This window comes from Falco peregrinus, chromosome 3, assembly GCF_023634155.1.
Source record: "Falco peregrinus isolate bFalPer1 chromosome 3, bFalPer1.pri, whole genome shotgun sequence".
Classification (NCBI taxonomy): Eukaryota; Metazoa; Chordata; class Aves; order Falconiformes; family Falconidae; genus Falco; species Falco peregrinus.
The window spans coordinates 61,276,756-61,289,664 of NC_073723.1; the positions used below are offsets into that span (position 1 = coordinate 61,276,756).

At 39.8% G+C, this 12,909-nt stretch overlaps 1 protein-coding gene across 9 annotated transcripts in view; it reads left to right on the forward strand.

The window, feature by feature from the left end:
- Positions 1-12,909, forward strand: part of PTPRM (protein tyrosine phosphatase receptor type M) — a 482,101-nt gene that overhangs the window by 453,316 nt on the left and 15,876 nt on the right. For all 9 annotated transcript variants that reach the window (XM_055799826.1, XM_055799827.1, XM_055799831.1 and 6 more), the window contains 4 exons: positions 6,395-6,511; positions 11,166-11,320; positions 11,622-11,757; positions 12,252-12,401. In XM_055799826.1, coding sequence (XP_055655801.1) covers positions 6,395-6,511; positions 11,166-11,320; positions 11,622-11,757; positions 12,252-12,401 — 558 coding nt within the window. The remainder of the gene's footprint in view (positions 1-6,394; positions 6,512-11,165; positions 11,321-11,621; positions 11,758-12,251; positions 12,402-12,909) is intronic.

A 12,909-nucleotide genomic window follows, 5' to 3' on the forward strand; every position in this document is an offset into this window, starting at 1 on the left:
GCAATGTTAGCATCATCAAACAGGACATCAACCTACAAGCATTCAGTGCTGTCCTCTGTCGCTCAAAGTAGAAATGGTTTAAGCTCTCGGTGTTTTGATGTTTTCTCATTTCCAGTCAAAGCCATGTTTCAAAGAATGTTAATCAACAGAGATTAATATCTTAATGCTCACTAATCCAATTGAGATAATTCACTTTGCGAAATAAATAGAAGAGGTTTAAGGATACACAAATGCATTGACCCCCTTCCTGGGCTAGCTGCTGAAGTGCTGCCAAGGTGTGGGATGCAAGTATAAGTGCAGTTTGCAAAGAGGGATTCAAGTTCTTTGAAATGTCAGCACTAGTGAAATGGCTCCATCACTGGAAGTCTCCTCACCTCAGCAGTCTCATGAAATTAATCTCTCAATCTCTCTGTGAAGGAGGAAGTATCCTGGAGGTACCAACACAGTTTTACCTTACCCAGAAAGCAACATGTAGAGCTTTCTAACCTAACATAAAATTAACAGGTTTTAGAAACAGAAGGCAATCCACTAACCTGGTGTTGCTCTGTAGTTCAACTAATGACAATATTTTGCTCTAGGAACAGAAGCATGATGCAGAGCGCAGGCTGTTCTGCTCAATGCAGGCACGTCAGGTCCTCGGAGCACAGGATCTGAGCAACGTGCCCATGATTTCACAGTTGTGTAAGGGATTAAGACAGGCTTTGAGGAGCTCCAGCTAATCCTGTAACCATCCTTCATCTTGGCATGGGACCATCCTTGTCATGCATTCTGTGCTCAGCCTTTTTTCCTCCAGGACTGTGCTAAGGTGCACTAATTTACAGTTTTTTAATGACCAGTGGGAGACAAAATTGCCAAAACATAAGCAATGAAATAGAGGCAATCCGTATTCTTCTGTTGGTATTAACAATGGAGGCAGGAATACTGCAACAGCTTTACCTTGGGTTAGTCTTACCCTAAAGCAATTCTTCTAGACTAATTCTCTTTTATGGCCAAAGGAAGGCCACCCCATGGGTTCGGCCTGTCAACTTAACTTCATCTAACCCAAGCTACCGGGTTGGTGGCCTGCTAACAATATACCTGACTCTTAAGAACAAAGGGAATGCACTCATTCCCTTGGGTGGAAAGCATTAGTGTACGACTACTACTGGACGTGTCCAGAAAGCCAGCTGTTCTGGGCAGAAGTTGAATGAGAGTGCGCCCACCAGGCAACCTAGAATTACTGCTGGGGCAGCACAGTGCAGCAGAAGGTGGAGAGTTGTATTGGCTCTGAATCATCACTGGAAGAAGTTAGGCTGAGCTGGTAAAATTCATGGAGATATCTCTCTCCCTCTGGGAGCTGTGAACCACATAAAGACTTCTGTCTGTGTTTATACAGACCCATTCATCTGATAGTGCCAAACAGTATCTTAAATGTTCTATTTCTCAATACCCTTCCATACCTCTTTTAAAAAACTGTAAAATAAGGTACAAATCAATTAACTGACTTGCTCAAAAGCAAACAGAGAAAATGAAACAAAGAAATACTGAATTTTCTCTTCTGTCAAAGGTTGTTTTATAACATATAAAATGATCTTAAATCACAGTACATTTTTTGTTTGAAAAGTATTTAGATAAAAATACTTTCAATTATTGGATGTCCTTTTACTTCAAGTCAGCAAAATAAAAGTATTTGATGTCATCCTAGTTATATCTGTCGAATCTGTTTAAAATTTTCACCAGTGAGCTTGGTCGCCTATTTCATTGTATATCCTAGAGGTTTCACTTTAGAATTTATGTCTGACTTGCCATCATTACAATCTATGCAGTACATAGCCAGTTGTATCACCGTTTTGCTAAGAATATTTCAGAATTGAAGGAAATAAACTTAGAATAACCGATGTTATTTAAACTGTTCTGTACTCACTACAAAGTATATTTCACAGCTAGCTCACATGTTAATTCTGTAATAGTTCTTCTACTCCAAACCTCTTAAGTAAATGAATTACTGTCCTGGCTTTCATACTGCCTTTGGCTAGATGTGTCACATTGCCAAATGACTAAATATACAGCTTCAGAAGTCACAATTTGTGTTCATTAGCTATCCACGGCCTACATTGTTTGTTATATTTAGAAGCAGCAACAACAACTTTCCACCTTAATTTTTAATTCTTAGTTTCTCACGTTAGACTGTTATGCTGGGGGATGGAGCTAGGGGGTGGAAGTAGGTAATAATCTTCTCCAGACTTCTAAAATTATTAGTAAAATGAACATGTTTGGAACAATTGGACAGTGTACCTTGGGATGAATAGATTAAACCAGAGCATTTTTGTTATGTCTCTGGCAATCACCCTTTTATCTCATCTTGTGATGAACATCTGTATTTTTTGGCACATTGTTGGGATATAAATGTGGGGCATATCTGAACAAACTCTTAATTATAGTTCTGCTCAGATGAGATTTCAAAATTAGGTTTTTACGTTGTGGAGGATATTTACTGTTATGGTAGCAACTGCGCAAGGAAAAATCTAATGCATTTAATATTCAGTTCTGGATTCATGTATCAATTATTTAGCTAAACCTTCTGTTAGCAGGTTTTTTCTAAAACATGTATCAAATGTTTATAAAAAGGGAAAGAGATTCATCAAGTTACAGTAGCTAAAGCTGTGCTAAAAAGAAAAAATGAACAAACATATGTTACCAGCAGTGTTTCTCGTATTTGATGAGTAAAACCATATTCTATTTTTTTGCAATTCTCTTTCCTTGTACAAATAAAGGCCCTGATCCAATAAACATTTCTAAGTGTGGTTTTGATTTACACTATTTAATCTACTCCTGTCTTGAAGACACCTCTGCATTTATCTGAGAGGTCCTGGAGGAGGTAGGAGACTGGTCTTTGAGCATTTACTTAACTTTTGGCTCATCAGGAGCCACAGAGTCCCCATGTCTAGAGCTCAGCACGTGCAGCAGCACTGCAGAACAAGAGCCAAAAGTAGGAAAGAATCCTGGATTAATAAGAAATAATAATAATAAAAAATCCATTTGATTTGGCTTTTTTTCCCTCTCCCAGTGAGTGAATCATTTAGTGTTCGTCTGTGGCTCTGACTGTGGCTCTGGCACTGTTCCCATGGCTGTTACAGCCCCTATTCCACTTGGGAGAGTTTTCAGGAAATTGTGTTGTCATGGATCCTTCTACTCAGCTCCAGTCTGCTCCGTGACCAAAATCCCCTGTGCAGCAGAGTAAGAAATCCCCAGCGGGCCCAAGCTGCATGAGGCACAAAAGGCTGTAACGTCTGTGCAGCATCCCCCAATGCTTCCCTAATTATTCCACTGGATCATCTTAACTAAAGTTTATAAAAGGAGTGGAAGCAGATCCAACAGTTAAGGCATAAGAAGATGGGGAGTGTGCTCTTCTAAATTGGTCTTTCTAAATGTCCCTAGTTCTTAGTCATAATCCAGGCTGTCTAGACTTACCAAGTTAGAAACAGGCATGTTTTCCTTCAAGGCTGAGCAATTTAATTCAGCCAGGGTTGGCGGTTTTTTCCCTGGTTGTTTATTTTACTAAACTAGAGCTGTTTTGAGGATGGCAGGCACCCATCAGAAAGAAACAAGGCTAAAGTTAGCAACAAAGAGGCGTGCTGATCAGTAGTGCTGTGACTAGGATCACCACCGCAGCTGCTCCCTTCCTACGTGCATTGGCCTGTCTTCGTGTGGTTCAGCTTCCAGCTACGGAAAGGATAAGTCAGCAGGCAGGAAAAGGGAATTGACTGCAGAGATGGGGTTGTCAGTGGGCTGCTGCAGTCCAGAGGCAGTGTGAATTGCCTTATTCTGCATGGGGAGTTGAAAAATCATCTTAGCCATAGGTAGGAAAACCCCATTTCAGAGAGTTCCCAGCAATGACTATAAGAGGGTCCATTTGCTGGTCTAAGGGATTTTAACACGGACAAAACAATGAGCATTCAAATTTTTTCACTTAGCTTCTATTAGAGGATTTTTGTAAATACATCCAAACAAGGTAAAATCTGACTAAATATCAAGTAGATGCAACAATACATAGCAGCAGCAAGTACTTAAATGCTTGCAGCAATGTTTAATGCTTTTGAAATGGTTGTTCATTGCTTACAACTGGTAGATATGCTTTGGAGGTGAATACACATTTGCCAGAGATGCTGTCAGTTAGGCACCCTGGGACTGGTTCTTGGCTGCTGGAAACCTTCTCATCCACACTGACACCCTGTCAGCTAGCTGGCTGGTGGACATGGCGGGGGGAGCAGTCTTGCTACCCTTACTCCTGGAACAGGAGTTCTGAGCCCTGCAAGGTCTGTTTGGTGTCCCAGCCCCAAGCCTCTCGCTGTGGAAGGGAACTGTATAACCTGGTGTTTGCCACTTGTCCCAAAACCATGCTTAATACAGGATGAATTGTGAAGAATATAAAGAATTTTTCTTAGCCAATACTAATAAGGTTACTAGGTCTGAAGACAAGCATAGAGAAGTAAATTAAAAACCTGAACTTCAGCTCTGCTCTAGGAGCTTTCCATCAGCTGTGTAAGCAGGAATAAGCTATTAGGATGCTTCTATAATTTTGTGGCTGGGAGCCAAGGTTTATGACCAGGCTACTCTTTTTCTCTGAAGAGGATCCTGATGTGGGGCTGTTTTTTTCCAGTCCTTCAACTCAGTTCTGTTCAGATTTAAATTTTATCATGCTGAAGAGTCAGAAAAAAGTGTCAGAACTACTGACGCTGCCCCAACAAACTTTATTGTATCAGCCTATGTTACTACTTTGATGTGGCAAGACCTATCATCTGTTCAGACAGTAAAGAGGGGTTGTACATGATTATCAGCTACATCACTGAGGTGATACAAATTGTGAGGAAGGTACTCCAGTCTGACAGGACAAGGTTTGCCTGCAAAATCTTTTGTATACTGAACATGGAGTATGTATAAATAAATCATCTGAATCATGCATTACAGTTTTCATTGTATGCTTATACACACGTTCATCAGTTTTACCTTTTGCTCAAGGCTAGACACGATAGTGATCCAAATATTTTGGCTTGAAAACAGGTTTGAGAAATACTCTACCACTTGTGACATTTTTTTTTCTATCAGTTTTCCATTGAATATTTGAAGGGTTTGGGTTTTTTACCCAACCCATTTAACTGTATATTTAAGTAAACCAGTAGATTTGCATGTATTAAAAGATGCATTTTAAGTTTTCCCTTCAGTGAAAGAGAGAAACCATTCCATGCAGCAGATGTATAACAGATGCTACTCCTAGCACGTACTGCACTACTGGACGATGGCCAGATGCAGTGGTGATAGTGTAGCTATTACCATGATAGAGCAGAATAAAAGAGAGATATGTAAGTAATATGTTAGCTCTCCCGCCCATCGCCTTGTTCACACAAATGGGAAGGAGGAGAAAATTCTTCAGTCTGTCAGCTATCTACATCATCATGTACAGTCCCCACAACCACCCACTTCAAAAAATAGGAGAATAATAGCACAAATTTGAAAATGTTAAACATTGAAGTCCATTCCATCTAGACCACACAAGGGCTTGGAAAATCTGAAATACAGTTAAAAAAACCCAGCTTAATTGTATCTCCATCTCCCAGGACAAATTTGCCAAGAACGCACAGGAGGTCCAGAAGCCTGCTGATATCAGTATGGAGGAAAGGGAAATTCATTCCACCTAGCCTTAGCCTTCAAGAAGCCAAACACCTAGGCAAAGGCAGTCATCTAGACTCTTCATAAATAAAAAAAATAACAGCACCTCTAGAAGGCATTCATCCGACTCATCTTAGTTTGAGTTAAGTGAGATGAATCCCATCCATAATGTTTGGGGTCATCTAGTGAATTGGTGTTAAAGCTCAGACATAAAACTCATCTCTTGACTTCAAGTGTTGAGTTTTGCCACTTGACCTCTCATCAGTTCCTTTGGAAAGTTAATCTGAGAAAACAGATACTTTGCTAACAGTAGAGAATATCCTTCCTGTCTGAAAAGCATGTTTTCATTTTAGGAGGTAGGAAGACATTTTTGAGACAAATGACCAGATAGAGGTTGGGGAAAAAAACCTTCTGGTGGTAGTTGTCCCTCTGGGCACACCCTGCCTTGGAAAGCACAGCAAAGGAACAGTTTCTCGGAGCTGTGCAGGGTATAAATAACCCTTGTGCTCCATATGTATTTGCCTTACCTCACTAACCACAACACAAATCTCACCTGCAACTCTGAAAGCTGTCTTAAAAAAAGAAGAGGCAATGTTCCTTAAACATAAATCATTTCCACATGCAGAAAATGTGACGGTTTTGCACATGATTGCATTTTAAAACAGAAATCATTGCACAGAATACAGAATGGATTCAGCATGAACCTTCTAAAATAAATAAACCGTAATTTCTTTTGTATTTTTTAAAGGTCAAATGCTGCAAATACTGGCCAGATGACACAGAGATATATAAAGACATTAAAGTTACCCTAATAGAAACAGAGCTCCTGGCTGAATATGTGATTCGAACATTTGCAGTAGAAAAGGTAAGTTTCCAAATTCGGTTTTCTTAAAGAGAATGGTATCTGCCTAAGTAACTTTCCTACAGATTCAACATAGGAAAGTTAAATCTTTTGCCCAACATCACAGTTATGTAGCTATTTTTTGGGTAAACGGCTACTGCCCTCTTATGGTAAACTGCTTTTCTTTAAATATATCAGCCTTTCTGCACTTTCCATCACTGTTGGCCCCTGCCTGAGTTAGAAAAATTGTTGTTCCTTTGCTAGGAGAAATCGAAACCTTCCTCCCAGCAATCAATTGAAAAACACATTTGTGCTGTTTTCCCATCTTAGGTTCTCCACAATCATTTTCTGTCTGTGACAAAGACTGTATGCACCATTATTCAGAAGTCCGTGGTGGACAATACTGTTATCCGTTGGGCTTGTGTGTTCCTCATCAGCAGAGACATAGTTGTAACAAACTAATTTTCTTCTCAAGGCACCTTCACTTTTCATGTGGATTCCGTCTTTATATGGAGAGTTCCAATCAGTGTGTTGTATTACTGTTTATTAGAATAATGCCATGTATTTGTTTGATGCTTACTAGATCTTGTAGCTCTCCTGAACAGCTTGCAATCTATGGACAGCATACAATTAACAAATAAGATACTAACTGAAAATGAGAACAAGCAGGGTCAGTCAACGCTGAAGGGTGTCATGCATTTTGTGTCAGTTCAGGGGTTTTATTCAGAATTCATTAAAGAACAGAAATGTTTTAATTGTATGTATCAAGACTCATTTGAGTTGCAGAACAACAAGGAAAGGGCCACTTTGGAAGACTTAATATTCCTAATGGTGCACTGAAGTAATGTTCAGTATTATCATGAGTAGATTTTCAACTAATTAGCTTAGAAGGCTCCTTTTGATTTAGTTGCAGTACCTGTGATATACTGGTTCTCTGTAATGATGAAACAGTATTCAGTTATGGTTTTGAGGAACATAAACTTTAGCATTAAAGAATCTTGCACCCAGGTAGATGCAACTGCCAAAAAGACAACCCAACAGGCTCTCTGTACATACATCCACAGTAACCAAGGAATTATGGTTTTTTCTGGTTTATTCTTCAAACTAATACTTAAATATGCATCAATACAGCAACCTGAGGGTAATGATAATAGAATTGTGTGGTCTGAATGAACTGAAATATTGTATCATGTTTACCACTATACATATTGTACATCGAATTCACTCATGCCTGTTGTTTCCTTGCATTTAGATATTTTTAATAAACAGATAAGAAAAGGTGGCTACACTTTGAAGTAGATGAAGCACTGGTTGATTTCTATTCTGCAGATTTTAAGTCCGTGCTTTGATGTTAGCTTTTCACTTCTTAACTGAGACTGGAAAAAAAAACCTAGAGGATTTTACAGTTGAACATAACCAAGCTGTCTTGAATAAGTGCATTAGAACAGCTAGAGATAAAAGGCACTAAACATTTTATTTCTTTAAAAAAATCTCCATCTGAAAAGATTTCATTTAGACACTGCTTTTTAATAGTTGGTAGTTTTTCAGTAAGCCTCTAAAGGCAGTGTCAGTGTAGTTTGAGTAAAGTACATTTGTTTTTACTCTATTTTCCATATTTTTTAACTCTTCCAATGGTACTGGAAGGTCAAGTCTGTACATCTCTTCCACCATAATTCGCTCAAATTTATATTTCTGATCTACTGGGACTGATACTTTTCAGCCTTTCTAAGACAAGCTGCATGATGAGACAGAGTGCACCCTGACTGAATCTGCAGGTAACACTAAGTGAAGGATGTTGTTGAAACGCTGAACATTGGAGCCTCAGTACCAAAGGACTTGAAGATTTGGCCAACAGAAACTGTAGTAATTCAACAAGGGAAGACACAAAGTTCTGTGCTTTAGGTGGACTAAACCCATGTGTCAGTACAAGCTGTGAAATCCTGGGACATATCTGACATCCAAGCTGATTACGGATGTAGGTCATATGAGCTAAAAGGGGAGATTAAGAGAACTGGACTTGTTCAGTGTGGTAGAGATGAGGAGAAAGGGTAAAGAAGATGTAATTGCAGCCTGCAACTACTTCAGAGATGTTTAGAACATCAGAGGCACCATGTTCTCAGCGGTAGTGAAGGGCGAAAGAAGGGCCAATGGCCAAGAAGTTGCAGCATGGAAGGCTTGCAGTGAAAGAACTCCTTCAGGAGGAGGGTAGTTCAGTGCTGGAGCAGGTTACCCAGAAAAGTTGTGGAATCTCCATTCTTGGAGGTCATCAGGGCCCAGCTAGACAGATCTAGTGTTGGCCATAGACCCACTCTTGAATGAGAGGTTGTGCTGGAGACCTCCAGAGGTCTCTTCTGACCATCTTTTCCTATTTGTGGGTGAACATCTCACATCTGCTCCTAAAATGCAATTTATAAGTTGATTTGTTTGTAGGTAAATCAACCATATTTTTTTTCTTTTTTTAAATGGCTATTTGGTAATTATTGAGGAGTAGAAGGATAATGCTAAGAAAATTGAACCCAAAATTACATTCTGATTCTGAGGACCACTTCCTAGATACACTTTATGTTGTGTGCATAAGCAGTTGCTTTGGAGCAGTTCCTTTACAACACAGCAGTTCACTCAGACAAATTACTCGGGTAGTAACAGAGCAGCACCATAAGTATTTGTAGCAATTTTAACATCCTAGGGTTTGTTAGCAATGTAAACTATTTTCTGTTTGTTTCAGCTGGAAAAAAAATAGTAAAAAATACAGCCTTTCCAACCTGAGCATATACTTTTATGTTTCATGCAGTTGTGTTGCTATTTTGGGTTTAAAAACCAGCAGGAAAGCTACAGACATGAAAATCATTCCTTTCTAGGTATAATAAACAAACTTATTATAAAAGTACCCTATATGCAAAACCTTTTCTAAGTAACTGAGTGTTACCAACAATACACAAAAATGCAGTCAGCATAAGAGACTGCATTTTCAAAATGAATGCACAAGATATGCAGGATATATCCTGATCTGCACAACAGCTGGGCACATTATTTTGTACTTAACTTTTTGTAGATTACGTGAAAATCAAGGCTACATACAGCATGAAGAATTTGTGTGGGGTACTTGTTTCAGTCCTCAGTTTGTATAGTCATGGCATTGCTTTTTTGTATGGGATCTTTGTTTCTTGGGGGATTGTGGGCAGTTGTTATGAGCAATATAAGAGTGTTTGGGACATGGATACCCCACCTACACACAGCTATTTACAGAGCTGGAGGCCTTACTTACAGTAGCAAAAAGATGTGTTAACTAACACACTAAAATCCCCAGAGTACAAAGACCAAATTATAATTGAATGTGTTTGCTAGACTGTCTTAAAATGCAAATTACTTTTTCTCTTTCTGGTTTTCAATATGTTTTAAAATTGTTTTTTAGGATATAAGGTCGTTTCTGTTGCAACAGTATGACCTCCTCAGTCTACACCAGTGTCACATATGCTTTTCATCTTCTCCCTTGCCTGCCTTTTTCTGTCGCAGTTTCCGAGGGAGATGAGCGTGGATATTCCTCTGAGCAGATGCCCAGTCTCCACAGACCCCCAGCCTGAGCTGTCACAGCATCAGGACCCCAAGATACACCAAGCCCACTCCAGTTGTGTAGCACTGGCACAGCCAAAATTTCTCAACTATTGAAAATCCCAAACTCTTTTAGCTTGCATACTAGCTGTAAATTAGGAAGTTTATATTACTTCATTGTGCAGAGAGAATTAGACCTTTTATATGCAAACCAGCTCAAGACAGAAAATACATCTTTAAGGAGAAAAGCCATAAACCACCAGTTATTAATATCGCTGACATTTAGTCCAGCCTAGACATGATATGTCATAATTTTGCTGTTTGCTTATGAAATATCTATGATGGCCTCTGCTCTGTGGATTTCTAATGAGAATAAAATACTGGCAGCTATATTTTCAGAGGGGGAAGAGGAAATAGAAGCACTAAGAAAATCAAACTTAGCATCCACACATCTAATATCCGGACTGCTCCAGAAAGTCACATGGGAAATTACTTACACAATCAGCTTCTCATTCATACCTGTCTCACCATATCCATGTTTTTGTAGACTGTGGCAAATCACTTCAAAGGTGAGCATGTGGGGAGCTACAGACACAGTCCCTGTGATACGAGGTGCAAAAAGGTTTCTTGTATTCAGCTGTTTCTTTCAGACCAATGAAGGAGACAAATGATAAGAAAAATTATGCTAAAGCTATAGCTCCCTGAAGTCAACAGCAAAACTCCTGTGGAGAACAGTGGGAAAAAAAAATCATCTGTGCTGTATGTTCATGGCCTTGCTGCTAACCTGTTCTGTGATGATGGCATGCATCTTAAGGCCACAGTTTTCAAACCAGGCTAGTGCTTAAATATAGAGATGAGCATCTATGTTATCGCTAGAAGTTTCTAACCAATCTGGTGCTAAATTACTCAATTTTGTTGTAAGGCTTTGAAACCAGTTGATATGTAACCTTTGAACTTGTTCTTCTGCTATGAGAAAGCTCTCCAGCAATCTGGGCAGATTGTGTTGGTAGGGGGTTGATGCTTTTCAGCAAGGCTCAGGCTTCTGAAGTTACATTCTTACGATGTCTCTCATCCATATTCTTTCACATTCCAGCTTGTTTTTCTTTTTCAACTCTTGTCTTTTGAATAGAGGGGTGCTCATGAGATTCGAGAAATTCGGCAGTTTCACTTCACTGGCTGGCCAGACCACGGTGTACCATACCATGCAACAGGCCTGCTGGGATTTGTACGGCAGGTCAAATCCAAAAGCCCACCAAACGCTGGCCCTCTGGTTGTTCACTGCAGGTAGGTAGGAAAGAAATCTCTCCATTACATTGTCCACTAAACTCAGGACCTACTTTTGCATCTTCTGTACTGTGTAATCCCCACACAGGTTGCTGAAGCCACTGGAGTTCTAGCCACAATAACTTAATATCTAAAATATAAACAAGAATGGAAAAATGGAGTCTGAAATCCTGCAAACACCTGAATGCAAGGCTCAGTTTCAGTCATCATCCCAATGATCAAGTACCTGTGAGATGAACCCTTACACTTTACATCTCCCAGTACACTGCTGAACATTAACTGTATTCTTCTTTTAATTTAGCGCTGGTGCTGGCAGAACTGGATGCTTCATTGTTATTGACATCATGCTAGATATGGCAGAAAGAGAAGGTGTTGTAGACATATACAACTGTGTGAGAGAGCTTCGATCTCGGAGAGTTAACATGGTGCAGACTGAGGTATTGTTAATCTACTGGATTCGATTATGTGCATAAAATAATCCACACACAAACCTGAAGAACAGCCGCCCAAACAAATGCACAGTTGTGCTGCACTTAAGGTTCAACATGCTTTTTACAAAAAAAGGAATATCATGAGTGTTGCCTCTCTGGGCAGGATTCGTTTTAGAGTACATCTTGTTGAGGCTCAGTTACGTGATAGCACCTAACAAACTGTGCAGAGGAATGAGGAAACGAGAAACTTCTGAGTTTTATTATGGAGTGTAACTGCATTTCTGTTTGTACTTGTAACTAGTTTGAATCGATCCGTGTATATTAATTTCTAAATGAGAGGGATAAAGTTTTATGAACTGCTGTTGTTTCTTCTGCTCTTGCTTCAGTGCTGGTAGTCAAAAAGAATTAGTGGCAACTGTATTAGCTGTAATTTTTTTATTTACCAAAATACTAATAGCATATGCTTTCTATGTCAGTAATTGTTTTAATTGCTTTACCAGGAACAGTATGTTTTCATCCATGATGCTATCCTGGAAGCCTGTCTTTGTGGGGACACATCTATTCCAGCTTCTCAAGTTAGGTCTGTTTACTATGAAATGAATAAACTGGATCCTCAAACTAACTCCAGCCAGATCAAAGAGGAATTTAGGGTAAGCTGTTACGAGCATTACCCTAGAAGCTCTACAGTTCAGCTATACTAAAGACTTCTGCTTAAGTGAATTTTAGACCAGGCCTGGGAGGGAAAGATGGCAAAAGAGGAAAAATAACTTGTCACTAATTGCTATTGAATTATGCTAAATCATAAAAGAATGCAATGGGGTGGTAGCAAAACCTTCTTTTTACTCAAAGAAAGTATGGTGATTCACAGAATCACAGAATGGTCAGGGTTGGAAGGCACCCCTGGAGATCACCCGGTCCAACCCCCTGCTAAAGCAGGGTCACCTACAGCAGGTTGCACAGGATCGTGTCCAGGCGGGTTTTGAATGTCTCCAGAGAAGGAGACTCCACAGCCTCTCTGGGCAGCCTGTGCCACTGCTCTGTCACCCTCAGGGTAAAGAAGTTCTTCCTCATATTCAGATGGAGCTGCCTGTGCTGCAGTTTGTGCCCGTTGCCCCTTGTCCTGTCGCTGGGCACCGCTGAAAAGAGCCTGGGCTCGTC